A 27,926-nucleotide genomic window follows, 5' to 3' on the forward strand; every position below is an offset into this window, starting at 1 on the left:
ATTATTATTTCATGCGGCTGATTTGTCTAGGAATCTGTTTAGAATATACATTACACTTTCTAATGAGTTTCATGAGAGAGCTTAAAATTTATTTAAGAATGAGTTTACTTCATTTACGGGAAAAATATATATCTAAACATAATGAAAATTTGAGAGAATCAAACAAGAACATAACAAGTGTCATTTCAAATTAAACAAATTAATTACTAAGAACAAAGATGTGTTATCAATAGTGGTAAAAGATGTGGAGAAACAAAATGATACTTCTACAAAGAATGAAATAAAATGGAGTAAGACCCGAAGTGTGAACAATTCAAATAAACAAAATAAGAAGGTCATAAGAAAAAACAAGACAATTATCAAATAGATTAATCAACGTCAAATCTTATGATGAAAAAGAAATATGTAAATTAGATATGATGATGAGATTACTGAATTTAATCGAACAAAAGAAGCAAGAAAAATCAAAAAATAAAATGAAAAAAATATTGAATGATTCAAAAATAAAACAAGGAAAAGATTGTTTGACACTTTCTAAGTTGACAACTTTGTCAAACCTTACTTGTCACATAAGAAAAACCGTGCAATTGTTTGACACTTTCTAATTTGAAACCGCCAAAGAGACCGTCCAATGTCTCTCTCTCTTTCTCGAGTTCTCAGCCCTTAAAACCAGAACAAGTTTTAGACTCGGACTCACAGAGCAAAAGGATCCCATCAATGGAGGAGAAGAATGAGAAGAAACTCAGTATCCTTGTGTTTCCATGGATTGCACATGGCCATGTATTCCCCTATCTTGAACTATCCAAGAATCTGTCGAACAAGAACTTCCACATATACTTCTGTTCTACAGCCATCAACCTGGATTCGATCAAGAATTCACTTCATGAAGGATCTTCAATCCAACTAGTTGAACTCCAATTACCATCATTCCCTGATCTTCCCCCGCACTTCCACACTACCAAAAACGTGCCCCCAAAACTCATGCCTAGGCTTTTTAAGGCTTTTCAAATTTCTAAATCCAGCTTCACTGATATCATCGACAATCTGAAGCCGGATTTGATGATATACGATGTTTTTCAACCATGGGCTGCAAAAATTGCCTTGTCGATGAACATTCCTGCAGTCCATTTCGCCACCACTGGGGCTGCAGCATATTCATTTGGTTATCATAGGTTCACAGCTAAAGATTCAACCTTCCCATATCCAGCAATGTACTTTAAGGACTACGAAAGGAAGGCATTGCAAGCTGAGATTGGACGGATTAAAATAAATGAGGATGAGAAAGATGGATCATTTGGCCACTTCAAACTATCTGATGACATTGTTTTGATGAAGACATGCAGGGGAATCGAAGGGAAGTATGTGGATTATTTGTCTGTTTTGTGCAAGAAAAACGTAATACCTGTTGGTCCACTTGTCACAAAATCTAACAATGAAGAACATGGTTCGGAGATTGTGGAATGGCTAAGTAAGAAACCTCATTTTTCAACCGTGTTCATTTCTTTTGGCAGTGAAAACTACTTGTCTAAGGATCAAATGGAGGAGATAGCAAAAGGGTTGGAGCTTTGTGATGCAAACTTTATATGGGTAGTAAGATCTCCTGTCGGAGAGACGATTAACATTCACGAGGTATTGCCGATGGGGTTTCATGACAGAGTAAAAGAAAGGGGTCTTATTGTGCAGGGATGGGCACCACAAGCTAAAATCTTGGCACACAAAAGTGTAGGTGCTTTTGTGAGTCACTGTGGGACGAGTTCTATAATCGAAAGCTTTTATTTTGGCGTACCAGTTATAGCGGTGCCATTGAAACTCGACCAGCCTTTGAACGCTAGAGTTGTGGTAGAAACTGGAGCTGGTGTTGAGGTTGCAAGAGATGAAGATGGAAATTTAAGGAGAGACGAGTTCGCGAATGCTATAAATAAGGTTATACTGGAGATGAGTGGCAAAAAGTTGAGGCTTAAAGCTATGGAATTGAGTGAGAGGATGAAAAATGAAGAAGAAGGGGCCGTGAATGAAGCAGCAGAGCAGTTGTTGAAGCTTTGCATGAAGTGTAAGCAACGGAGCTGAGGATATTACTGGTTATATTCATACACAGTATTACTTTGATGCAGCAAAGTTTTTCATTGGTGAATGATCTATTTTAAGTATAAATTATGCCCATATTTGCTTGGAACTCGAGGTAAAAGAAATTATGGTCATATAAATCAGATAAATGAATTTGTTTGAGGAGGTAGCGTTTGGTAGAACAAGTCAACTAGAGACAATAATCTCTCATAAATAAGACTGGTTGATCACATGTTAAGATTCGGACATGTAGTTTATTGACCAAAATTGTTGACAAGAAAATTGTGCATGTGTTCATACATGTCGTCCAATACGAAGTTCGCACTACCGTCCAAATGGTGGCTAACAAAGTTTGAATTTATATCTTTTCACATTTGAAGAGTTTGCTATACATAGAGCTCATTTGCTTTATATCTCATCCAAGCTTTCTAATCATTCCAAGATCAAGAGAGAAGAAAAAATTGAGTGTTATTATTGTGTGAGTTAGAGAAAATATTTTCGTGGTTATACTCGGAATTGAGATTATGAGAGATTGAGTGTTGTCTCATTTTCAACACCATATAGATACTTTTCAGGACAAAAGAAAACCATGGCATACTGGACCAACTATTCAATCTGGAACCCAATGTCCTATTAAAAATTAAAAATATTAAGCTGGGTGAACTGTATGATAGTATGACCAAAACTAGCAAATCTCCATACTGTGAAATTGAGTTTTCTGGGATCCGATCGGGAACTGAAAGTCGTATCAAAAGTATTAAGTAAATTTGTTTTAAATGTTTCCACGAGATTTCTTGAATTATGAAATTGCAATTGGAACAAATTCTTCTTATACTTGGAGTGCATATGTCTCGCACGTGAGTTGAATCACAGCTCAATCATTGCAAATTGGAATATAATTATTTCAACTATCCTTGAAAGAATCAAACCCAATATTCGTCTTCAAAATACATTAAATGATCGGATCGGATTTGTTAAACCTTCATTTTCATACATATGGGACAAACTGTGCATGGTTTACGTTTTATTAGTTTACATTTTCTATCTTGAAATCATCAAAATGGCTCATTTTGCTGGCGGAAAACACTAAATATGTCGGGTGATGCCATCAAAGAACTCATTCAACGCATCAAAACAAAAGAGGACGTCCGATATATATCAAAACAAGAGAGACCCTTAAAAGTTAAAACTACAGTACCATCAAGCAGAACAAAGTTTAGACCGAGTTTATTGAATGAAAAGTTCTCTTTAATGGAGGAAAAATGTCATAGTAAATTCAGCATCCTTATGTTTCCATGGATTGCATATGGCCATGTCTTCCCTTATCTTGAACTATCCAAGCATCTGTCAAAAAAGAATTTCCATATATACTTATGTTCTACAGCAATCAACCTTGATTCAATCAAAAATTCACTTCAGCAACAATCTAATTCAAATTATTCAATTCAACTAGTTGAACTCAGATTACCATCATTCCCTGATCTTCCTCCGCACTTCCACACGACGAAAAGCGTCCCCCAAAATCTCATGCCTAGGCTTTTTCAGGCCTTTCAAATGTCTGTCACCAGCTTCACTGATATCATCAACAATCTGAAACCGGATTTGCTTATTTACGATGGATTTCAAACGTGGGCAGCGAAATTGGCCAAATCCATGAACATTCTGGCCATCCATTTCGCCACCACAGGAGCCGCAACATATTCATTTGCTTATCATGGGTTCAGGTGTAAAGGTTCAACTTTCCCTTATCCGGCGTTGTACCTTAAAGACTACGAGAGGAAGGCGTCGCGAGCTGAGGTTGCTCAACTTAAAAGAGATGAGGATGATAAATATTCATTATTTGGCCACTTTGAACTATCTGATGACATTGTTTTAATGAAGACATGCAAGGGAATTGAAGGGAAGTACGTGGATTATTTGTCTGTTTTGTGCAAGAAAAACGTGGTACCTGTTGGTCCACTTATCACACGATCGGACAATGAAGAAAATGGTTCGGAGATAATGGAATGGTTAAGTACGAAACCCCAGTTTTCAACTGTGTTCGTTTCTTTTGGCAGTGAAAACTACTTGTCTAAAGATCAAATGGAGGAGATAGCAAAAGGGTTGGAGCTATGTAATGTCAACTTCGTATGGGTCGTAAGATCTCCGGTTGGAAAGATTATTAACATTCATGAGGTAATGCCCAAGGGGTTCCTAGATAGAGTGAAAGAAAGGTGTATGATTTTGCAGGGATTGGCGCCACAAGCAAAAATCTTGGCACACAAAAGCGTAGGTGCTTTTGTGAGTCACTGTGGGATGAGTTCTATCATCGAAAGTCTTTATTTTGGCGTACCAGTCATAGCGGTACCGCTGAAACTCGACCAGCCTTTGAATGCTAGGTTCTTGGTAGAGGCTGGTGCTGGTGTTGAGGTTGCAAGAGACGACGATGGAAATTTAAGTAGTGACGAATTCGTGAATGCGATAAATAAGGTTATTGTGGAGACATATGGTGAAAAGTTGAGGCTTAGGGCTATGGAGTTGAGTGAGAAGATGAAAAATGAAGAAGAAGAGGACATGAATGAAGCAGCGGATCAGCTGTTGCGGGTTTGCATGAAGTATAAGCAGCAGCCTTGAGGATGTTATATGGCTATGTAAATCAGTTCATTAATTTTTAAATTTAATAAAATATTTAGTTATCCATGTATATTACTTTGAATTTATAGAAAATGTTGCATTTAATTTTCGTGATGACTGATAATTAATTTTTTTTATTGATTTAATTGATTTTGTTCAAAGTGACTCAACCCCAAAGAATTTAACTTACAGTGCAAGAGATTGCCGTCAATGGAGGCAAAAGGTGAAAGTAAACTCAGCATCCTAATGTTTCCATGGCTTGCACATGGCCATGTATTCCCTATCTTGAACTATACAAGAATTTGTCAAACAAAAACTTCCATATATATTTTTGTTATACGGCCATCGACCTGGATTTGATCAAGAATTCACTTGATGAACGATCTTCAATTCAAGTAGTTGAACTCCAATTACCATCGTTCCCTGATCTTCCTCCGCACTTCCAAACGAGGAAAAACATCCTTCCAAATCTTATACCAAGGCTTTTTCAAGCCTTTCAAATGTCTGTCTCCAACTTCAGTGATATCATCAGCAATCTGAAGCCTGATTTGCTAATTTACGATGATTTTCAACTTTGAGCTGTTGAAGTTGCTGTTAGAGTAGCAAATCAACTTGTGGCTTGAGCTTTTAATGACTCTATTGTAAAACGGTCTTTATTTTAATAATATTTTACAATTTTATTCAGTTATGACGTTATAATTTATATGTATACTCATGCAAGCTGCATAAATAAAGTCCTGAATATATAATAGCTACCATGAGGTCTGCCTTGCAACGTAAGATCATGAAACTCATTAGTAAATGTATCATATATTCTAAACATGTTTATAGTCAAATTAGCCGCCTAAAATAAGGATAAAAGTTGAGCTCAAGACTAGCATCTGTTATGTAAACATAATGTTTCATTAGCAAAGACATGAAGATGTCCATTTATACAGATGAGTGATCATATGATGATGCACTGAACCCTCCCTCAGACAGTCCAAGTGGTCTCACTTATCGGGTAGAATAGTCTGCGGTTATGGTTGTACACTATCAGTCATTTGACCCAGGACAATGTAGGGGCTATACGTACGAGCGTGCACTTTGATCCGCTTTTCTAGCCTCTTAAAAGTCATCAGGTGGCGAGGATGGGTGTAGTTTTGAAATACGTAGGAGCAAATACATTGTAGTTGGGGGTTCACCGTTTGCCTACGGGTTAAGATATCATGTGATCTGATTACTTAATAGTACAAAGAATCTTTGGCCAGAGCAAGAAATGTGTTTTAGGAAAATGTGTTTTCATAATTGTATATATCATGTCACTATTAGTACTCAAAGATAAATCACATCGTTATCGAATTCATATGCAACTCTCGATATACCAATGTTTGCAGATTTGATGGGGATATATGTGTTGAAAGGACCGTATTGTATGCTAACCATAAGTTAAGGTGCTTGCAGACACTATCAACGATACCCAAGGGATCATGGGGTGATGCTATCAGACGCTCTTACCATGATCCAATGGGTGAAATCATAAATGAGTTCTGACATTCTTGGTTAAGAATTTGATAAAAAGAATGGGGCTAATTAGGGTAAATCCGAATAAGAATAAATCTTATTCTGAATCACATAGAGATGTGAACCCACAGCTAGTTGTATCCATGAACTATTGAGGGTCACACAAGCATCATATTATGTGTCCCGTTGAGAAAGTCAAAGTTCAAGAAGTTGAATTTGACGATTATAGTTTGATGAAGATCAAACAAGATATTTATAAAATGGGTTTATAAGATGATTCCATAGGATGGAAGAAATGGAAGTTAGCTTAATTGCTAATTAAGGAAGGAGAGTAGAACTGCCTGTTTTGATGAAAGAGTTCACTAAACTAGCATCTGCCCAATATGGTAAGCGAAAATTTTGATTTCGAAATTTTCGTTTTTCATTATATCATTGATACATCGGCGCTATCGGATCGTCGATCGGGGTTATAATGAGTTCGAAATCATTTATTTAGTAGATTTAGATTCTACTAATTAAATGATGGTTCGAATAGTGGTGACTAATAACATGTGCAAATTCTCATAAAATGTTATAAAGAGGTCTAGAATTAATTAACTAATAAGTTAATTAATTAAATTAAATAATTATTATTTAATTTAATTAATATGTCTATGCATGTATTAAAAGTGCATGTATAGATATATTAGTGTTTAATTATATACACTTTCTATGGAGATATAAAATATGTATATATATTTGAGACAAATATTAGGAATCTTTGTGGGAGAGGGACTCTTGGTGGGATCAGGAGTCACACTCTATAGATATACCATAAGGGTTTATAATATATACCGGAATTTTTGAACACAACACAAGTACAAAATTCATCAAACCTTCATCCCCTTCCTTGGAAATGTTTCGGCCATCCCATAGGTTTTGGAAAAAAAATATTTCGGCCACTTTGTGTTCTTCCATCGACGTGCTTCTGTCGCTGCACCAATTCAAGATTTTGGAAATTATGACGTCACAATCTCAATGCACAAATCACTTACAATTTCAAAGGCAATCCAAGCGAAGAATGTAGCATCTGATCGTGGATCAGATTTGACAATCAACCGAAGGGAGATCCATACGAAAAAAGTTACAAGAAAGGTTATCTCTACTTAAAAACCAGAATAGTTTAGAGCCAAGCGTAATATACGCGCGGGTAAAACATGTATACGTTCTATGAATGGTTTTAAACATACGAAGCCCAAGGTCTGTTTCGAATGTCGAAAAAAAAATTTAAACTCCTGCTGCGCCTTGGGGAGAAAAAGGTGTCCTAACAATTGCCTCATCGATGAACATTCATGCAGTCCATATCATCACCACCAAGCTGCAACATATTCATTTTTGTCACGCCTCGAGACCGAGATTGGTTGATATCGACATTGTTTCACAATCACACAATTTATAAAAAAAAAACAAGCTTCATAGTAATCAAATATTCAAACCAGCCTATTTCATAAAAATAGATAATCGTCTTTACAATGTGATTCAAAACAAAATATAGAAGTGAATTATAAACTTAACAAAATCGAATTATCAACTATGCTTGATCATGAACTGGTTCTTCATCATCATCCTCAAAACATGACTTGCTCATCCTCATCTAATCGATCTTCATTCTTATCTGGAGAGAGAGAGAGTAAAGGGTGAGTGTTGATGGAAACACTCAGTAAGTGGGAGTCTATCGTACACTACAAATACCAAGAATATGCATAAAAAATCATAACTTCGATTATAAGCATGTTAAATCCAATACTAACAAATTACTGAAAATCTTCTCATTTTTAATGGTCTACTGATCAGTCCTCTATATGTTACTTCTCTAATGTGCGAGCACAAATAAATGGTTATTATACCCCAAAGCACCATGTTCATATCAAATCAAATCAAACATCGAAATTTCCTTTGCTATTTCTAACCACTCGAATCATTACGGTACATTTAAAATAATTGAAGCATGCTTTCAAATATCATAACTAATATCGAATAATAAATGAATTTCAAAAATATCATATCAAATATAAATGAATATTTATCATGCCGATCGAGTTTTCGAAGACATACATAATAATTTTTGGAAAACATTAAGCACATTTACAAAGGAAAAATTATGTGGTCAAACTTTATAAAGAATATACAGATAAAACCCACTTGATATTGATTTTAAGAAAATCTATGAAGAATACTCGTAGTCGAAATACTACGAACTTGGGCAAAACCTTCTCAAACTTGGACAAGAATCGGCTGTTGCAGGGGCTTCGAAATGGACAGGGACTGGAAAATGGGCTTCCTCTTGTTCGCAAATTATTGCTCAAAATGTTTGGTCTTCACAATTTGCTTATCATGGGTTCAAATGTAGAAATTCAACCTTATCCGGTGGTGTACCTTAAAGACTACGAAAAGAAGGTATTGGAGGCTGAGATTGATCTACTTCAAAGAAATGATGAGGACAAAGATTATGCATTTGGCCCTTTGAAACTATCTAATGACATTGTGTGATTATGATATGCAGGGGAATTGAAGGGAAGTACGTGGATATTTGTTGTTTTGTGCGAGACCACTTATCACGCAATCTTACAATGAAGAGAAAGGTTCGGAGATTGTGGAATGGCTAAGTAAGAAACCCCAGTTTTCAATGTCGTTCATTTCTTTAGCTGTGAAAACTACTTGTCTAAAGATCAAATGGAAGAAATAGCAAAGGGTTGTAGCTTTGTAATGTCAACTTCATATGGGTTGTAAAATGCCCTGTTGGAGAAACAATCAACATCATGAGGTAATGCCGAAGGGATTTATTGATATTATTAATGGAAAGGGCATGATTGTGCAGGGATGAACGTCACAAGCTAAAATCTTGGGACCCAAAAGTGTAGGTGCTTTCGGGAGCCATTGTGGGATGAGTTCTGTAATGGAAAGATTTTATTTTGGCGTACCAGTTATAGTTGTACCGTTGAATCCGACAGCTTTTGAATGATAGGTTTGTGGTAGAGGCTGGTGCTGGTGTTGAGCTTGCAAGAGATGAGGATGGAAATTTCATGGGAGATGATGTTGTGAATGCGATTGATAAGGTTATTGTGCAGCCGAGTGGCAAAAAGTTGAATGAAAAGATGAAAAGTGAGGAAGAAGAGGCCATCAATCAAGTAAAAGAGCATCTCTAGCAGGTTTGCATCAAGTATAAGCAGTAGGCTAAGGAAATATTGCAGTGCAAATTAGGTAAATAATATTTCTTGTTATCGTAGATAAACATTGAATTTGAGATCATAAATCAGTTTTGTTATCCTATTTGAGCATGATGCATGGAATCCTTTTATATTTGATATATAGGAATTGCATTCTTCTATCGATGAGTTAGTTTTAATTTATCGATATTATGGTAGCTTTTGCTATTTATAGCATGTCATGTTATTAGATATGAAAAATATTTTGTGTTTCCAATGAAATGTGATTTTGATGATCACATAGTACTTTTTATTTTGTTCTACATAGAAATTTTGGGAAATAGATAAAATGGTCATATGTTTTCTGTTTTGGTCTTTTAATTAATAAAATTTTGGTTTTCGTCGTGTAAGTTATGTCATATTTTGGTTTGTGGTCTTTTTTGCTGAATTGCTTACATAGCACCAGAATATGATGATGTGGCGTCGGAATATGATAGATGTGACAAAGAAAATGCTCTCATATCTGATATGTCGGAATATGATGATGTGACAAAGAAAATGCTCTCGTATCTGATATCACTTCATCATTCGATAAAAAACCAAATATCAAAACACAACCTAACTTGCAAGGCCAAAATTTAAATGTTTATACTCACAAGACCAAGATATAAAACAGACAAATTTAAAGAATCGATTTTACTATTATCCCTAGAAATTTTGAACAGTTTATAAATTTAAACTAAATAAGATATGATTTACCTATCTAACCACTTAAAAAGTGGGACAGGNTTACTGCCGATCAACCCCTAAATGTTATTAAAAATAAGCAAAATATTTTTTTTTCTTAAATGCCTTTATAATAAGTTATTATACTTAATCAAATCATAATAAGAAAACTGGCTAATTATGATCTTAAAAACATGTCTGTCAGTTGTGGTTTTGGGTTAATCACTAGACTCCGTGTCATATATAATCATTTAGATTATAAAGCCTGATCCATAGTGTAAAATTCCTCTTCTACAATTTTTTTAAAAAAATCAGTGTTCTAATAGAACTACTTATTAGTGCACAATGAATTAAGAATGTATGGCATACACTTACTGCCGATGCAATGTATCAGTGGAATCTCAAATAGCATGAATGACACATAAAGTAACCAAAGAAGAAATTTATGTTTATGCCTATAAGAATGACCAATGCTCATCAATCTCCACTTTGGTTATGTTTCAGCCTATATGATCTGCCTTTCCAACTCTTTTTGGCTGCTCTCCACCCAATCATTTATTCATTGGTAACATTAACCAAGCTCAGACAATGCTCAAACTTGGATAATGTCAGGACTTTAGTTAAGACATCTACTGGATCATCCCCAGGTTTGCAATGAATTCTCTAATGAAGTAAGCCTCAATGTCAATGTGTTTTGACTTTTCATGGTACATAAAGTTTCTAATGAGATGTATGACGCTTTGAATGTCATGGTACACTGTCAACTTCTCATATTTGAAACCTAATTCTTTTGCAAAATCATGAAGCCAAATTCAATCTTTTATTGTTTCAGGCTCAGCCATATACTCTGCCTTCCTTAGTGGTAGATAATGTCGTCACCTTTTGCAAGCATGATTTCCAGCTGATAGCTCCACCATAAGACTTGAAAACATAACTAGATAAGGAATTCCTTGTATCTAAGCAACTTGCATAATCGGAGTCCACATAACCTTCAATCATGGACGTTGGATTACTCATTTCCTCATACAATATTCCTCTGAATTTTGTTCCTTTCAAGTACCTCATGATCCATTTCAAGGCTTCCCATTGAGCCTCTCCTTGACAAGCATTAAAACCACTAGTCATGTTAATTACATAAGCCAGGTCTGGTCTTGTACAGACCATGCAGTACATTATGCTTACAACCACATTTGCATATGGAGCTTTCCTCATGTATTTTGTCTCCTCCTCTGTTTTGGGTGATTGTTCTGCAGATAGATGAAAGTGTTGGGCTAATGGTGTGATCAATGGTTTTGCTCCAGTCATACTGAACTTCTCTAACACTTTGTTTATATAAGTTTCTTGAGTTAGAAATAGCTTCCCAACACTTCTATTTCATTTAATGTCAATTTCCAGAATCTTACTAGCTTGGCCCATGTCTTTCATTTCAAATTCAGACTTCAGTTTCTCTTTGAGTCTGTCAAGTTCCATTACGTGTTTGCTAGCAAGCAACATGTCATCCAAATATAGAAGAAAAAACAACAATTGGTTTTCTGTCATAGCATATCTCCAATATACACAACTGTCAAAGTTTGATTTCAAATATCCAATACTTTCCACGAATTGATCAAACTTAATACCACTGTCTCGAGGACTAATTTAGACTATAAATGGATTTCTTTAATATTATCCCCTCCTTGTATAAAACCATCCAACTATTCCATTTAAATTGTTTCTTGGAAGTCTCCATGTCAAAAAACCGTCTTCACATCCATTTGATTCAATTCATATCCTCTTGTACGACAAATGACATTACAATTCTGATGGAGGTTTACTTCACAACTGGTGAGAATATCTCATTATAGTTCATCCCCTCTTTTTGTTGGGGAATTACACCCGAAGTGATTCCGATCACGATGATAATAGTACCCAAAAAATGCGGAATAAAATAACCAACAAGAACACAAAGATTTACGTGGTTCACACAATATAGGCTACATCCACGGAGCACTGCAACTTTTATAACTGGAAGAAATATTACAACAAGTGTATACACCAATACACTCAATCTTTCTCACACTCTCAACCCGAGTATACCGAGAAAATAATTTCTCTAACTCACACATAGAGAATTCCCGCACTCAAGAAAAAATACACTCTTTTTTTCTATACTTTCTCTTTTTATCAAAGCTGAAAAGCTTTTGATTTTGGGATACAATAACTGAAGAAATTGAGCTCTATTTATAACTAATTCCCTCGTTCAGTTTTATAAAATTAATCGATGTGGGAAATGATTTTATTATTATTTTATTTAATGTAGGTCCCACCCCACTAAATAAAATCTTACCTAACAATTCTCCCACTTGATGACTTGATTTCAATCATGTCTTCACATCATCAGTGCAGCAGCTCATACCTCCTTTGTTAGTCCAAGAGACCAACTGAAGTCAAACACAACTTCAGTTTTTCAATGATAACAGTCTTCGTGAGCATATCAGCTGGATTCTTGCTTCCAGGAATCTTTTCAAGCTTGAAGACTCCATTCACCCGATCTCTAAGGATCCTCATTCCAAGGATTTGTTTTGCAGCACCCAAATCCTTCAAAGCAAATTCCTTGGATAACCCTTTCTCGAGTTTATCAATCTCCTCCAGACAAGCTCCTGCTATCAACATATCATCTACATATATCTGTAGTATGATATAATAACCATCAAGCTTCACATAACAACAGTGATCAGCTTGATACCTCAGAAAACCATCATTATTCATTACACCATCAAACTTCTTGTACCACTGTCTTGGAGATTGTTTGAGACCATACAAGCTCTTCTGAAGTTTGCACACCATTTTCTCTTTCCTTCGTACTTCAAATCACTGTGATTGATTCATTTCTTCATCTAGTTTTCCATGAAGAAACCTCGTCTTTACATCTAACTGTTCCAGATGTAAATCTTCTTTTACCATCAATCCAAGTACACTCCTGATAGTAGTTAACTTTACCACCAGAGAGAAAATATCAGTGTAACCAATGACTTCTTTTTCACTTTTTACACCAAGTATTTCTTTGTACCGCTTGCGACCGTCATGTTCTAACCGGTACTCCCACTTGCTATGTAAAACCTTTTTACTTTCAGAAAGTTATGACAACTCCCACATGTGATTGGATGACAGTGAATCCATCACATCTTTCATGGCTAACTCCCACTGTTTAAAGGTCTCAAATATCCGATTTATTTTTCACAAAATAAACCCAAAATTTCCTGCTCGAATCGTCAACAGTAGTGCCATAATATCTTGAGTGATCTCCAAGGGATGTCACAAGAGATGGTCCACATATATCAGTATGTGCCAGCTCCAAATCCGCTGATTTCGGTTCTCTAACCTCTTTTGAAAAGCTCACTTTTTTCTGCTTTCCAAAAAATACAGCTTCACACAGCTTGTGTTCAACGATCTTTAATTCCGGTAGCTTTGCGTTTGAAACAAGCATCTTCATTCCCTTCTCACTCGTATCCCCAAGCCTACTATGCCATAGACTTGAATTAGCTCCAGCATCCACAGCCGCTAATTTATTTCTCAAACTTGAAGTCATATAAAGTGTTCCAGTTTTCTTTCCTCGAGCAACAATCATGGCTCCCTTTTTCATTTTCCAGGGACCATCACCAAAGGTCATCTTATGACCTTCGTCGTCAAGCTGTCCCACTGAAATCAGATTGTGTGTCAACTTTGCTACATGCCTTACTTTGTTGATTTTCCAGACAGATCCATTTGTCATCTTCATCCGGATATCTCCCATACCAATTATTTCCAAAAGTTTTCCATCAGCTAGGAAAACTTTTCCGTAATCTCTCGCAATATAATTATCGAATACATCACGATTACCAGTGGTATGAAACGAAGCTCCCGAGTCCATAACCCAAGAATCAACCGGGCTTTCCATGGATAGTAATAGAGCATCATGTACCTCCTCAGTAACAACATTAGCGTGGTTCTTTGTTGATCTGCAATTCTTTTTCAAGTGACCAGTCTCACCACAGCTCCAGCACTTCACATTCTTTTCAAAGTTGCTTTTGTCTTTTCCATTTATTGATTTGGATCTACCATGCCATTGGTTAAAACTCTTTTCGCCACTCCTGCCGTTTCCTCTATTATCGAGATTTAGAGCAGATCTCAATGATGTTCCTTCACCCGAATCCATCCTGCGAACTTCTTCAGCAAGAATTTGATCTTTGACATCATTGAATTGTAGCTTTCTTTTTTCAACAGAGTTGCTAACCGCTGCCCGCATTGCTTCCCAATTGTCTGGTAAAGACGCCAAAAGAATAAGTGCCCGAATCTCATCATCAAATTTAATTTCAACCGATGTCAGCTGTGAAACAATGGTGTTGAATTCATTGATGTGTTTAGCCACCGATGCATCTTCTCTCATCTTCAAGTTAAATAATTTTTTCATGAGATGTACTTTATTATTTACTGATGGCTTTTCGTACATGTCCGACAAAATGGACATCATCTCCTCCGTTGTTTTTGCCTCCGCCATGTTATGTGTCACGTTCTTCGTTAGGGTCAATCGTATTACACCTAACACTTGTCGGTCAAGAAGCTTCCAGTCATCATCCTCCATCTTTTCCGGCTTCTTTCCAGATAGAGGTTGATGCAACTTCTTGCTATACAAATAATCAATAATTTGTAGTCGCCAGAACGTAAAATCTGTACCGTCGAAATTGTTGATTCCCGGTCCCGATCCATCATCTCCGGCCATCACTTCTCTAGCCTTAACAAAAAATCTAAAAAATCTTTTCTGATGTGTAAGATCAGACAAAGCTGCAACCACAGAGCATACTCAGAATTTTTAAGAATTTTCACAACAAGGCTCTGATACCAGTTGTTGGGGAATTACACCCGAAGAGATTCCGATCACGATGATAATAGTACCCAAAAAATGCGGAATAAAATAACCAACAAGAACACAAAGATTTATGTGGTTCACCCAATATAGGCTACATCCACGGAGCACTGCAACTTTTATAACTGGAAGAAATATTACAACAAGTGTATACACCAATACACTCAATATTTCTCACACTCCCAACCCGAGTATACAGAGAAAATAATTTCTCTAACTCACACAAAGAGAATTCCCGCACTCAAGAAAAAATACTCTCTTTTTTTCCATGCACTCTCTTTTTATCAAAGATGAAAAGCTTTTGATTTTGGGATACAATAACTGAAGTAATTGATCTCTATTTATAACTAATTCTCTCGTTCAGTTTTATAAAATTAATCGATGTGGGAAAAGATTTTATTATTATTTTATTTAATGTGGGTCCCACCCCATTAAATAAAATCTTACGTAACACTTTTTGGGTGAACACCTTGTCAAAGTCCGGCCTTATATCTCATTCCTTGAACAACTTGAATAGGATATTTCACTTTAAATTCCATTTGCACCCATGTTTCACTAAAGTCCATGTTTTATTCTTCCTCAATGAGTGCATCTCTTCTTCCATTGGTCCAATCCACCTCTCACTATTTTTGCAGCTGATGGCTAGTGCAAAATCCAGTGGCTCTATCTCATCTATGTCTTTAGCCACCAGAAGAGCATACGCCATTAAACCTACATAGCTAAGCCTTTGAGGAGCACTGATTATTCTCCTTTGTCTATCTCGCTAACTGATAGTTTTCAAGGTCTTTTGGTGATTTTTCTTGTTGGTTAATTGACACATTTTCTCTTGTTTCTTCTTTACCTGAATACTAATGTCTCTTTCCATATGCATTCAACAGTCATCTGTTCTGAAGTTTTTTGAGTTGTGGCAGATGTTTTATATCACATTTCTTCCTAATTAATTACCACATCTCTGCTTATTATGCACATTATCTGGTTCCACAACCAAAGTTTTTACCCCTTCACACCTTCTGGATACCCAAGAAATATCATTTCTTGGGCCCTAGGTTGAAGTTTGTCTTGCTTTGAGTGTGCATGTGTTGTGCATCCGAAAGCTCAAAATGTGAATAATATGATGGCTTCACACTCCATACTTACTGTGGAGTTTTAGAATCAATGGCTACTGATGGACATTTATTTATCAAATAACAGGCTATCTTGATGGCCTCTTCCCAGAAATACCTTGGCAAACCAGCATTTGTCATCATACATCTTACCCTTTCAAGGATGGTTCTATTTATCCTTTCTGCCAAGCCATTTTGTTGTGCAGTTCATGCCAGAGTGAGGTGCCTCAATACTCTTTCTCGTTTGCAATATTGATTGAATTGGTCATTGCAAAACTCAAGGCCATTGTTAGTTCTCAGCTTCTTGACCTTCCTGCCATCTTAGTTCTCCACCATCACCTTCCACTCCTTAAGAACTTGGAATGCCTTATCATTATTTGACAGTGTTGTTACCCAAATTTTGCTAGAGTGGTCATCATAATTGAGATGAAATATCTAGCACCCCCTTTGATTTAATCCTGGAAGAGCCCTATAAATCTGCATTTATGTAGTCTAAGATTCCTTAGGACTTAGTATTGGATGGTTTAAATGTTACCCTGCAGGTCTTTCCAAGAACATATTCCTCACAGAACTTTAATTCCCCTATCTTGTCAACAAACATGAGTTTTTGTTTGCTCAGTTAATTCAGCTCACGTTCACTGACATGCACCAAACTCGAGTGTCATCTTCTGGCCTTATTAATCTGATCCCTTACCAGATCAGTGGAACCAACAACAACCTCTACCTCTAGAATATATAGACATTTTAATTTTTTTCCTTTCATGCCAGCTTTAGAACCTTTTTTAAGATTTTCATCACTCCCTTCTTATCCTCACATTCAGTCCATTACTATCCAGCATCCCAACTGAAGTTTGATTGTGTTTCAGATCAGGAACAAACCTTAATGAGTCTCTAGTTCTCTGGCAGCCATCAGTGAACTTCAAATTGATTTTCCAGTTCCCATGATCTTGCCAGACTTATTGTTGCCTTAATAAAACATATCCAGATTCTTTTTCTTCGAGTTCATGGAACCATTCTCCATTGGTGCACATATGAAATGAGCATCCCGAGTCAAGGACCCATCCCTTTTCATGATCAGAGGTGGTTGCAACCAAGACAGCTACCGGGTCATAGCCATCACTGAATGTGGAAGCATATCCATGTTCTTTGTTCTTTTCTTGAAACTATTTGTTCTTCTTAGGGCAATCACTTTTAAAATGTCATTCTTTATGACATATGAAACACTTGAATTTCCCTCTTGATTTATACCTGAACTTATACTTATGGTGTTTTTAATCTCTCCTCAAGGACCTTCCTCTAACCATTAGTCCTTCACCTTCAGATTCTTTTTTTGAATCATGCTTCTTCTGCAATTCCTTTGAATTGAGGGCTGATTTCACCTCTGCTATAGTTAAAAATTCTTCCCATATAGCGTTGTATCGACAAAATCCTCATATGTCTTTGGTAAGGAACTCAGCAACAAGATTGCATGAACTTCTTCTTCAATCTTGATGTCAATTTTTTTTAGATCAAGAATGATCTTGTTAAAGTCATCCATGTATTTCCTTAAATCTTTGCCTTCATCCATATGTATCATATATAGAGACTTCTTCAAGTATAACCTGTTGGCTAAAGATTTCTTGAGATACAATGCTTCAATATATTCCAGATTGCCAAAGCGGTTGTTTCTTCTGTCATTTCTCTATGACAGATTGTATAACCTCTCCCAACTAAGTGAATATGCCTCCAGGTGATTCCAAGTCCACTCTGAAATACTTCTTCACCCGTGAATCCTTCTTGTTCAGTGATATTTCAGGTGCTTTTCCAGAAGAAGCAGGACCAATGCTCATCAAGAACAATACTAGTTATCAAATAAAAAACCTTATGTTAAACCCATGTAGTAGCATCTCATTTCACGGAATTTCCTTTTAATATATATTTATGATATCATTTTATTAAAAATATAAATTCCATACATTCTAATATGGGGAAGTAACTTTTTTTGCTCACCAAGGTGTCCTATTATTTTGTATTCGTTCATTAACTCGTAAAATTGTGATCTAATTTTTAATTTGCAGTTATTTTGATTTAATTGTTTATGTAACACCACAGAAGTCATTATTTTAGGTGTAACGTCACTAAATTTTTGTTTCGTTTTAACACTTACACCAAAGCCAAATTATAAATATTTAGTAGACCAAAACCAGAACAAGAACCTATTTTCCCTTCTAAAACTACAAAAGACGTTCAGAACCTAAGACCATCTCCAATCAGGGGTGAGCAAGATTTCGGTTAAATCGAATTAACCGACTGAACCGAGCCAATTCGGAAATTCAGTTCGGTTATTTCGAAAATTCGGTTTTTCAATTAAAAAAAAATTTGGTTATATCGGTTAACTCGATTCGATTACGGTTTTTAAAATTTTGAAATCGGTTAACCGATAAAATAAATACTATTATTTAATAAATTTTTAATTTTTTATCGATTTTTATATATATTTTAATTTTTAATTTTAAAATCAACCTTAGTTTTAATTCTAATCAATCCTTAATTTTAAAATCAACCTTATCAATTTTTCTATATTTTAAATTTTTAAATTTTATGTTTTATCCATGTGTAGACTGTAGTGTTCAAGAAAATGTACATATATAATTAAAGTTAAATCACAATTTTTTTAAACTAATCGGTTAATTCGGTTCGGTTTTCATCGTTTATGAAAATCAAAATCCTTTGGCCCACATTCGGTGCAGGCTTTTCTATTTTTAAAATTATAAATAATTAATAAATTATTATATTTAAATAAAAACAATATAGTTGTCTAATAATTTTATTGATGAGTAGTTACATCTATTAATAACATAATATTAACTATATCACAAGTAAATTATGATTATGATTATAATATAAATCTATACATACATCATTAAACAAATGATCCAAATCAAACTAGCAATGTTTGGCGGAGAAATAGCCGAGAGAATTGAAAAATGAGTCATAACTCAGTTATTGCAATTTGATTGACTCCATTTATTTTTAATTAATTATTATACTTGAAAATCAAATTCAGCACGTGTTAAATAAATATTGAGTAGATCTCTTGTGAGACGGTCTCACGAATTTTTATTTGTGAGACGGATCAGCCCTACCGATATTCACAATAAAAATTAATACTCTTAACATAAAAAGTAATATTTTCCATAGATGGTCCAAATAAGATATCGGTCTCACAAAATACGATCCGTAATACTGTCTCACACAAATTTTTGTCATAAATATTAAATCCGAGAACTTCTCAAACCTTCCCCTTAATATATACGAGAAATTGGCCTTCAGTCCCCAGCCGTCGATTTTTTTTGTGTTCAGTCTCTGGGTACTTTTTTAGTACCACATTTCGACCTGAAGTGTACCACAATTCTACATTGTGTCATCATTTACTTCAGCATGACATGTATGCTAGGTCATGATGTTGAATGGATAAGTTTAGGGCTCATTTGAGTAGCACGAATTAAGCCGAAAACAAGAGAGAACTACACCAAAGACCAGGACACAGTCTAGACTCTGACTTACAGAGCAAAAACTTCCCATTCATGGAGGCAAAAATTGAGAGTAGATTCAATATCCTCATGTTTCCATGGATCGCACATGGCCACGTTTTCCCATTTCTTGAGCTAGCCAAGAATTTGTCAAACAAGAACTTCCATATGTACTTCTGTTCTACAGCAATCAACCTGGATTCGATCAAAACCTCATTTCAAGAACGATCTTCAATCAAACTAGTTGAACTCCAATTACCATCATTCCATGATCTTCCTCCGTACTTCCACACGACGAAAAACGTCCCCCCAAATCTCATGCCAAGGCTTTTTCAGGCCTTTCAAATGTCTGTCTCCAGCTTCACTGATATCATCAGCAATCTGAAGCCGGATTTGCTGATTTTTGATGGTTTTCAACCGTGGGCTGCGGAAGTTGCCTCATCGATGAACATTCCTGCAGTTCATTTTGTCACGACAGGAGCGGCAACATATTCATTTGCTTATCATGGGTTCATATGCAAAGATTCAACTTTCCCTTATCCGGCGGTGTACCTCAAAGACTACGAAAGGAAGGCGTTGCAGGCTGAAAGTGGTCAACTAGAAAGAAATGAGGATGACAAAGATTATTCGTTTGGCCCCTTGAAACTATCTAACGACATTGTTTTGATTAAGACATGCAGGGGAATTGAAGGAAAGTATGTGGATTATTTGTCTGTTCTGTGCAAGAAAAAAGTGGTACCTGTTGGTCCTCTTATCACACAATCTTACCATAAAGAGAATGATTCGGAGATTGTCGATTGGCTAAGTACGAAACCCAAGTTGTCAACGTTGTTCATTTCTTTTGGCAGTGAAAACTATTTGTCTAAAGATCAGATGGAGGAGATAGCAAAAGGGTTGGAGTTTTCTAATGTTAACTTCATATGGGTTGTAAGATGTCCTGCTGGAGAGACAATCAACATTAATGAGGTCATGCCCAAGGGATTTCTTGATAGAACTAATGATAGGGGTCTTATTGTGCAGGGCTGGGCGCCACAAGCAAAAATCTTGGCACACAAAAGCGTAAGTGCTTTTGTGAGTCACTGTGGAATGAGTTCCGTAACGGAAAGCTTTTATTTTGGCGTACCAGTTATAGCGGTACCGTTCAAATCCGACCAGCCTTTGAATGCTAGGCTTGTGGTAGAGGCTGGTGCTGGTGTTGAGGTTGCAAGAGATGAAGATGGAAAGTTCACGAGTGATGATATTGTGAAGGCGATTCTTAAGGTTATCGTGGAGCCGAGTGGTGGAAAGTTGAGGCTTAGGGCTATGGAATTGAGTGAGAAGATGAAAAATGAAGAAGAAGAAGCCATGAATGAAACAGCAGAGCAGCTCTTCCAGATTTGCATGAAGTATAAGCAACGGAAATTATAGGTTATATTCTTAGTATTATCATGCGGCAACATAATATTTTCATTGATGAATGAGCATTGTTTTGTGGGCAAGTTAGTTTTATGTATATTATAGTAATAATTATTGCCATTTACATCAAGTCATGTCCAGTGTTCCTCTGTTATGACAAGAATGTCTTGTTTCCATTTGTGAATAACTATTTGATTATTAATTGACAAATCAAGTGAGATATGATATCAAAAGCAGTCGTATTACATTTTTCCCCTCTTTTTTCTTATTTCAAAACCCTAATCACTTTTACAACATCATGTATCTCTCGCTCTCGTCTTGAATATTTACAAATAATTGAAAGTGTTTTTATGATTTTATCTATGGAATTAGAATCATCACTCGTCTCTATCGATTTTTCATCTTTGTTTTCTCAGCTCCAGTAAACATCATAAGTTTGTTGCCAAAAACTGAGGTTTGTTCTTGCTTCCCATGTTTTGAGTTCTGTCACTGAACTCTTGTACTTAGGTTGTTTCAACATCATAAAGATGTTTACCTACGTTAAAATTCATTATTTGTGGTTGTGTGGTTGCTCTAATTTCCAATGCCATATACTGATTTGGATCCTTTCTGTAGAATATATATTGTTGAGGTCAGTTGGATGAAAAACATAGATCTACCAGTTGTAAATGTCATATTTACAACACCAAAATTACATCTTTGCTGCATTCTTTGGTTTCAAGTGTGCTTGAACTAAAAATACCAAGTACAAATACCATAGCTCTTTTTTGTTGTGTTAATACTCCCCCACCACATTTACCATAATCTTCTGACAAAGAGTTTGATTTGGCTGTTGAAGCCACCACATTTGACTATAATTTTGTTAAGAAATATTAATCTTAATCTGGTAGTTCAATTACGTCATATATATACTTTTCAAATGTCTATCTCCAGCTTCACTGATATCATCAGCAACCTGAAGCCGGATTTACTGATTTACGATGGTTTTCAACCGTGGGCTGCGGAAGTTGCCTCATCGATGAACATTCCTGCCATCCATTTCGCCACCACTGGTGCTGCAGCATATTCGTATTTTTATCATAAGTTCACCGTTAAAGATTCAACTTACCCATATCCGGCACTGTACCTTAAAGATTATGAAAGTAAGGCGGTGCAGGCTGCTATTGGTAGACTTGAAAGAGATGAGAATGACAAATATTCAGTATTTGGCCACTTTGCACTATCTTATGGCATTGTTTTGATGAAGACATGCAAGGAAATTGAAGGGAAGTATGTGGATTATTTGTCTGTTTTGTGTAAGAAAAACATTTTACCCGTTGGTCCTCTTATTACACAACCTGACAGTAATGAAAATTGTTCGAAGCTCATGGAATGGCTAAGCAAGAAACCCCGGTTTTCAACCGTGTTCATTTCTTTTGGCAGTGAAAACTACTTGTCTAAACAACAAATGGAGGAGATAGCAAAAGGGTTGGAGCTTTGCGATGTTAACTTCATATGGGTGGTAAGAGCTCCTGTCGGAGAGACGATGAGCATTGATGAGGTAATGCCGAAGGGGTTTCTAGATAGTGTAAAAGAAAGGGGTGTAATTGTGAGCGCCACAAGCAAAAATCTTGGCACACAAAAGTGTAGGTGCTTTTGTGAGTCACTGTGGGATGAGTTCTACTATGGAAAGCCTTTATTTTGGCGTACCAGTTATAGCGGTACCTTTGAAACTCGACCAGCCTTTGCAAGCTAGGCTTGTGGTAGAGGCTGGTGTTGGTGTTGAGGTTGCAAGAGATGAGGTTGGAAATTTCGGGAGAGATGAGTTTGCGAATGCAATAAATAAGGTTATCTTGGAGACGAGCGGCGAAAAGTTGAGGCGCAGGGCTATGGAGTTGAGTGAGAAGATGAAAAATGAAGAAGAGGCCATGAATGAAGCAGCAGAGCAGCTCTTGCAAGTTTGCACGAAGTATAAGCAACAGACTAATTAAGGATGCAACATCAGAGCTTCATTGATGCTTGAGCATAATGAAAGTACACTTGCTCATAGAGAAACTTCGAATTTGATATCATAAATAAGATAGAGGATCATGGGATTCTTTCACTTTGATAGGAAGGACATCTTCTAAGTATAATTAAGTTTGTATTACAAAATATTATGGTTATTACTGCAATTTATGTTATGTCATGTTGCTCTTTTACGACAAGAATGTCTTGTTCAAAATGACTTTAAGATAAACACAAATATCAACATCGCATTTCTCTTGAAAACAGATAAAAGTTACACTCACAATATCATATTTTTCAAACATGAATTTCAATTTCAAACATTATAAAGTTACATATAGTGTAAAGTAACAACAAACTCACTCACACATCCACGCACACTTTCCTATACCATAAGTCCAAGGTCTAAGACATTAATGTTTTAGTATCTTTTGTGCAAGTTAAACAGGATGAGGATCACGAGCAGAAAGAATGCACCCGCTCCCGCGCCGGTGAGAGCTATGGAGGCAGCCACCTGATGACAAAATCTTCCGAACACGTTGCACACCTTGTCCCAACGAACGTGCGAGTTTCCTTTGTAGCCGATAAGGCCAACGGCAAGGGAGGCTCCGACGGCGGAGAAAAGTAGTGCCACCATTGCTAGGTCAAGAATCATGACAAGAAGGGAAAGACCCTTCTTCCCACCCCTATTTGCCAATGCCAGGAGTAATGAAATGGCAGCATATGCACATGCTATAGCATTTGCCACCACAAGGAACCTAGAAAGAATTAGAAAAGAAAACTATTACAATTTTGACAATAAAATCAAAATACTAAAACTTTATGATGTGAAATCTTTTAACATTCTTATTACAACATATAAAAATCATGTTGTACATCATCCAGTGTCAAGATCTCAAGTTTATGACGAAATCTCAGTTTCAATGCCGGCTAAAAAAAATCATGAAAGTGATAAAAAGGTAATTTGTGGAAGATGGGCATCCACAATGGTTTGCCGTTGTCTCCCTTCCTACTCAAAATAAGTCAAACTTTCTTAAAAGATATGAAATTTCAAAAATCTTAGTCAAACTACATAAATGAAAAGTAATGGGGTAGGCAGTAAATTGTTTGAATTGGCACACTACTAGAAATTTCTAAACCCAAGTAGACTAATGGGTGTGAGGACCATACATGACAAAAAATTCTAGATGCTACATCAAAAAAAAAAAAAAATAGGGTATAATTTAAGGAGTAATAATTTCATTTTTTGCAATTACATTTAAAAATTAAAGCTCCCCCGCAAGTCTAAATTTTTCTATTTGTTTATGTCAAAATTAAATATTATTATTATTATTATTATTATTTTAAATTTACATCACATTTAATACCGCAATTGTATACAGTTGTTGGGTGGTAGTTAGAACTCCATGGAGAGTGAATATATTTGGACAAGCGTTTACTATAGATAGATGCATTTTCCAAAAATAAATAAAATAATTAATTTATCGTGAGTTCGATCAAATAGGTTATTTTTTGGATTCCATTGCAAAGAAAATTCACAAAATTTAAAGCTGTCATTCAATTTTTAGAAGATTATTTCTTAAAATATATAATCAATTTAAAAAATAATACATCATTAATCATGATAACAAAAACAACCATAGATATTAAGATAAATAAATACGATTTAAATGAGAGGGTAGATCCGATTCATGCCTGAAATACAAAAATTAATATTTTTTATGAATAAAACGGATGAAGAATTCGTCTAATTCAATTGACCGATGAGATTATCTTATATAAGTTTTGTAGATTTAAATATAATATCCTTTCTAGAAATGAATTGAAAGAATGGTTTCAATGACTCAAAAATTAGTTATATTTAATTTGATGTTGGAAGATCGATTGGATTATTTGTATTTTACTTCTAAGCACGTCACCTTTAATTAACTTATTATATATTCACACGCAGGGGATATTCTTTTCAATTTAGAAAGGAATTCAAACTTCAACATTTATTGGGCTACGGATAAGTCAAATTATCAGATATCAGTAGCTTTTTTCATCGTTCCTCTCCTGCTAATTATTCGTACAAATAAATTTATAAATCTAATAAGCAATATATACAACAGTTTATAGTATTTCTCTTTAAAAAAAACTTTAAAATCGATCTCAAATCTAAATTATTCCATTTAACAAAATCTTAGCAGAAACTCAAATTCTAAGACATAAATATATAATGTTTGGCTTGATTTTATAAATTTGAATTCTTATTCAAGAATAAAGAAAGTTGGCATAATAATAATTATAAATGTATTTTTTGCAAACAACATATCTTTAAAAAAAATCAAATTTGATAATTAATTACATGTTTTAAAACAATAGACCTCGTTATTCGTGTCGTTCTAGCACACACTGGATTTTTATTTTTCTTGGTTGAAAAACAAATATACCATTAATTCGAAATTTCGTCCTAAACTCACCATGCAGAGAGGCAAGAAAATTGGACCATCTTACTAAAATTTTAAATTTTAAAATCTTTTAATATTTTAAATTGAATTATCACATATTAATCCAAGATTTCTAAAATTAATATATAAAAAATTTCAGCCTGTCTAATACCATACAGCACGAGAGAATAAAATGATACACTTACGTTTCATAAATATAAATATAGATATATATATGTATATATGATTACTTACGTAAAGGCAGACAAGTAGTGAAATTTAGCGGTGACGGGGACATTCACCGGCGGCAGCGTCGGAACCAAAGAGACCGGCACCGTAGTCGTCTGCTTGTCAACCCCCAAAACAATCGCCGCTGTCAGGCAGAGAACCAGAGCCAGAAGCCGCAGAACAAAGTCCCAACCTCTTAAGTTCCTCTTGTTAGCCACCGCCACTTCACTTTCTCTACCATGTGCTGTGTTTGCGCCGCTCTCCACTCCTCCATTGTTGCTTGCTTTGTATTGGGACTCCATTTTTCTTTTCTTTTCTTTTCTTTTCTTTTCTTTTCTTTTCTTTTCTTTTTGTTGGAAGATTTTAATGTATATATTTTCCAATAAAATAAATGGGTTTAATTAAGGAGGGGCAAAGATGTGAGAAAAACCAGAAGATTTGGAAGGGTTTATATAGGGGAAAAGGTGTGCAAATATGACTATTTTGATTCTTCGATTTTTGTCTTTACTTGTTTCAAAATCAAAGTTCGGGGCAGAGATAAGTCATAGGGGACAGAAACCAAGTATCCGTAATATAAAATTCCTTACACCTTTGACGAGTCGATCGATAGTTTAGCTAGCTAGAACGATTAGATTTATTTTAAATAATTATTAGTTAATTCAAAATGTGAAAGTTTTAAATGATTAATCCGTTGAAAGATGAAAGAAAATAACGTCAAATTTACTCGAAATATTTAAAAAAATTAACTGGGTTGTTATTTGTATGAGTTGGCAAATTAACTCGAAAATAATTTATGAAGCAACTTAACTGGTTATTATTTGTCTGAGTTGGCGTCAGAAATAATTATTTGAGAGAGGAAATCATGGAATAATGTTTATACAAATATAAATTTATATATAGTATTATGCACGAAATTTTCAATATTTATTATTTAAGTTGATTATTTCGTCGGTAACGGTGTGAAGAATAAAAATATATTGCATGGCTTAAGTAATTAAATGCATGGGAACGCGTGGGTACGCGTTAACGATAGAAGGCGAAAAAATAGACGTGTGGTAATATCGTATATATGCGCGTTATGTGTTTGTATAATTTTTATTTTTTTCGAATTTTTTTTGTAACTTAATCAATTTGGCCCTTTATTCGGCGTAAATATATAAATTCGGAGGCGAGAACAAAAAAATTGATAAAATGAAAAAAAAAATCAAAAAACAAGAAAATAAATGTCATGCCAACATGCCAAACTTTTGTAACTTAATATTAATATATAGTTAGTAGATAATATAAAATAAAATAAATGAAAAATCAAATAATGGTGTTAGGGATGGGGGCATAATATTATTAAATTAAATTATTGTTGACCCATATTCGAAGATTTCTTTGACAGATAGGTTGATTCTGTGAGTTGGCCGATGAGTTGACCACTCGTCTGTTCTCACCATTCGTTATAATTAATATTAATTAATATATTGTTGAAAAATTATTTAAAAATATGAAAAATATTTGTGTTGAAAATATGAATGTTGAATGTTGAAAATTAGGTAAAATTAGGTGTTGAATATTGAAAATTAGTGTGTGATGATGTAGGTGATGTATTTTATTTTTGGATTATTTGTAAAAATTTTCTATAAATAGATCTCTCATTTGTGAAGAAAATCACAATTGAGTTGAGAGAAAAATATTATAAAATGTGTAGTGTGATAATTTTGAGAGATTGAGATTTTTATTTTTTTCCGTAAATTTTTACTTTTTCACAACACGTTATTAGCACGAAGCTCTAAAAATCTTCCATATTTTTCCAAACTCCAAAACAGAAGAAAAAGGTAACAAAAGTAATAATATTTATTTTATTATTTATTTATTTATTTTTTATATATTTACTATATAATATAATATTATTATAAATAATAAAAATAAATTTTTCAAAAAACTTGTTGTAAATCCTGGGAGGATGTTAAGACGACATCCCACACTCCCGGTAATGGATACGACAAGTATAAAAGTCTATAAGGTTTTTAAACAAAATATCTTATGACACCTCATTATAATATTGTGATATGATATACATAATTATTTAAAACATTACTAATATTATATACACCATATTATTACCATAAAATTATACAAATACATACATTTATTTTCTTGTACACCAACGGTCATAAACGGTAACAAAACGGCTAGTTTTTGCCCTATAAATATGATCTCACAAACACATTCAATCACTCAAACTTTCTCTTCTTCTCTAAAATTATTCTTCATCAAATTTTTGAAGAAAAAAGAAGATGGCTTTCACAAAG

General features: G+C 34.9%; 4 protein-coding genes, 1 long non-coding RNA gene and 1 pseudogene across 5 annotated transcripts; 5 read left to right on the plus strand and 1 right to left on the minus strand.

Moving 5' to 3' along the window:
- The first annotated feature begins 640 nt into the window (after nt 1–640).
- Nucleotides 641–2,283, plus strand: LOC140981752 (mogroside IIIx synthase-like). The gene has a single exon (XM_073448177.1). The coding sequence runs from the start codon at nt 718–720 to the stop codon at nt 2,065–2,067; it is 1,350 nt and encodes a 449-aa protein (XP_073304278.1). The 5' UTR covers nt 641–717; the 3' UTR covers nt 2,068–2,283.
- An 898-nt stretch (nt 2,284–3,181) lies between these two features.
- Nucleotides 3,182–4,695, plus strand: LOC140981824 (mogroside IIIx synthase-like). The gene has a single exon (XM_073448304.1). It carries the CDS (start codon nt 3,316–3,318, stop codon nt 4,675–4,677), a length of 1,362 nt encoding a protein of 453 aa, XP_073304405.1. The 5' UTR covers nt 3,182–3,315; the 3' UTR covers nt 4,678–4,695.
- A 3,724-nt stretch (nt 4,696–8,419) lies between these two features.
- On the plus strand, nt 8,420–9,446 carry LOC140980367 (uncharacterized). Its single transcript, XR_012175932.1, has 3 exons — nt 8,420–8,616; nt 8,723–8,825; nt 9,038–9,446. It is a non-coding gene; the product is annotated as an uncharacterized lncRNA (long non-coding RNA).
- A 10,126-nt stretch (nt 9,447–19,572) lies between these two features.
- On the plus strand, nt 19,573–21,158 carry LOC140981293 (mogroside IIIx synthase-like). The gene has a single exon (XM_073447654.1). It carries the CDS (start codon nt 19,643–19,645, stop codon nt 20,993–20,995), a length of 1,353 nt encoding a protein of 450 aa, XP_073303755.1. The 5' UTR covers nt 19,573–19,642; the 3' UTR covers nt 20,996–21,158.
- Nucleotides 21,159–21,902: 744 nt separating this feature from the next.
- LOC140981294 (beta-D-glucosyl crocetin beta-1,6-glucosyltransferase-like) lies at nt 21,903–23,555 on the plus strand (annotated as a pseudogene).
- On the minus strand, nt 23,198–26,009 carry LOC140981295 (CASP-like protein 1E2). The gene is made up of 2 exons (XM_073447655.1): nt 25,654–26,009; nt 23,198–23,727 (listed from the first exon to the last, which is right to left on the minus strand). The coding sequence occupies exons 1-2, from the start codon at nt 25,926–25,928 to the stop codon at nt 23,391–23,393; spliced, it is 612 nt and encodes a 203-aa protein (XP_073303756.1). The 5' UTR covers nt 25,929–26,009; the 3' UTR covers nt 23,198–23,390.
- Between the last annotated feature and the right edge of the window lie 1,917 nt (nt 26,010–27,926).

The sequence above is a fragment of the Primulina huaijiensis genome, chromosome 7 (genome assembly GCF_012295235.1).
Source record: "Primulina huaijiensis isolate GDHJ02 chromosome 7, ASM1229523v2, whole genome shotgun sequence".
NCBI classification, from domain to species: Eukaryota; Viridiplantae; Streptophyta; class Magnoliopsida; order Lamiales; family Gesneriaceae; genus Primulina; species Primulina huaijiensis.

Bases quoted from the DNA above. Each gene is read 5' to 3' on its own strand.
- LOC140981752 (XM_073448177.1), top strand. From the start codon at position 718: ATGGAGGAGAAGAATGAGAAGAAACTCAGTATCCTTGTGTTTCCATGG.
- LOC140981824 (XM_073448304.1), top strand. From the start codon at position 3,316: ATGGAGGAAAAATGTCATAGTAAATTCAGCATCCTTATGTTTCCATGG.
- LOC140981293 (XM_073447654.1), top strand. From the start codon at position 19,643: ATGGAGGCAAAAATTGAGAGTAGATTCAATATCCTCATGTTTCCATGG.
- LOC140981295 (XM_073447655.1), bottom strand. From the start codon at position 25,928: ATGGAGTCCCAATACAAAGCAAGCAACAATGGAGGAGTGGAGAGCGGC. The intron at 23,728-25,653 runs GTAAGTAATCAT...AATTCTTTCTAG, and splicing joins CACTACTTGTCTGCCTTTAC to GTTCCTTGTGGTGGCAAATG.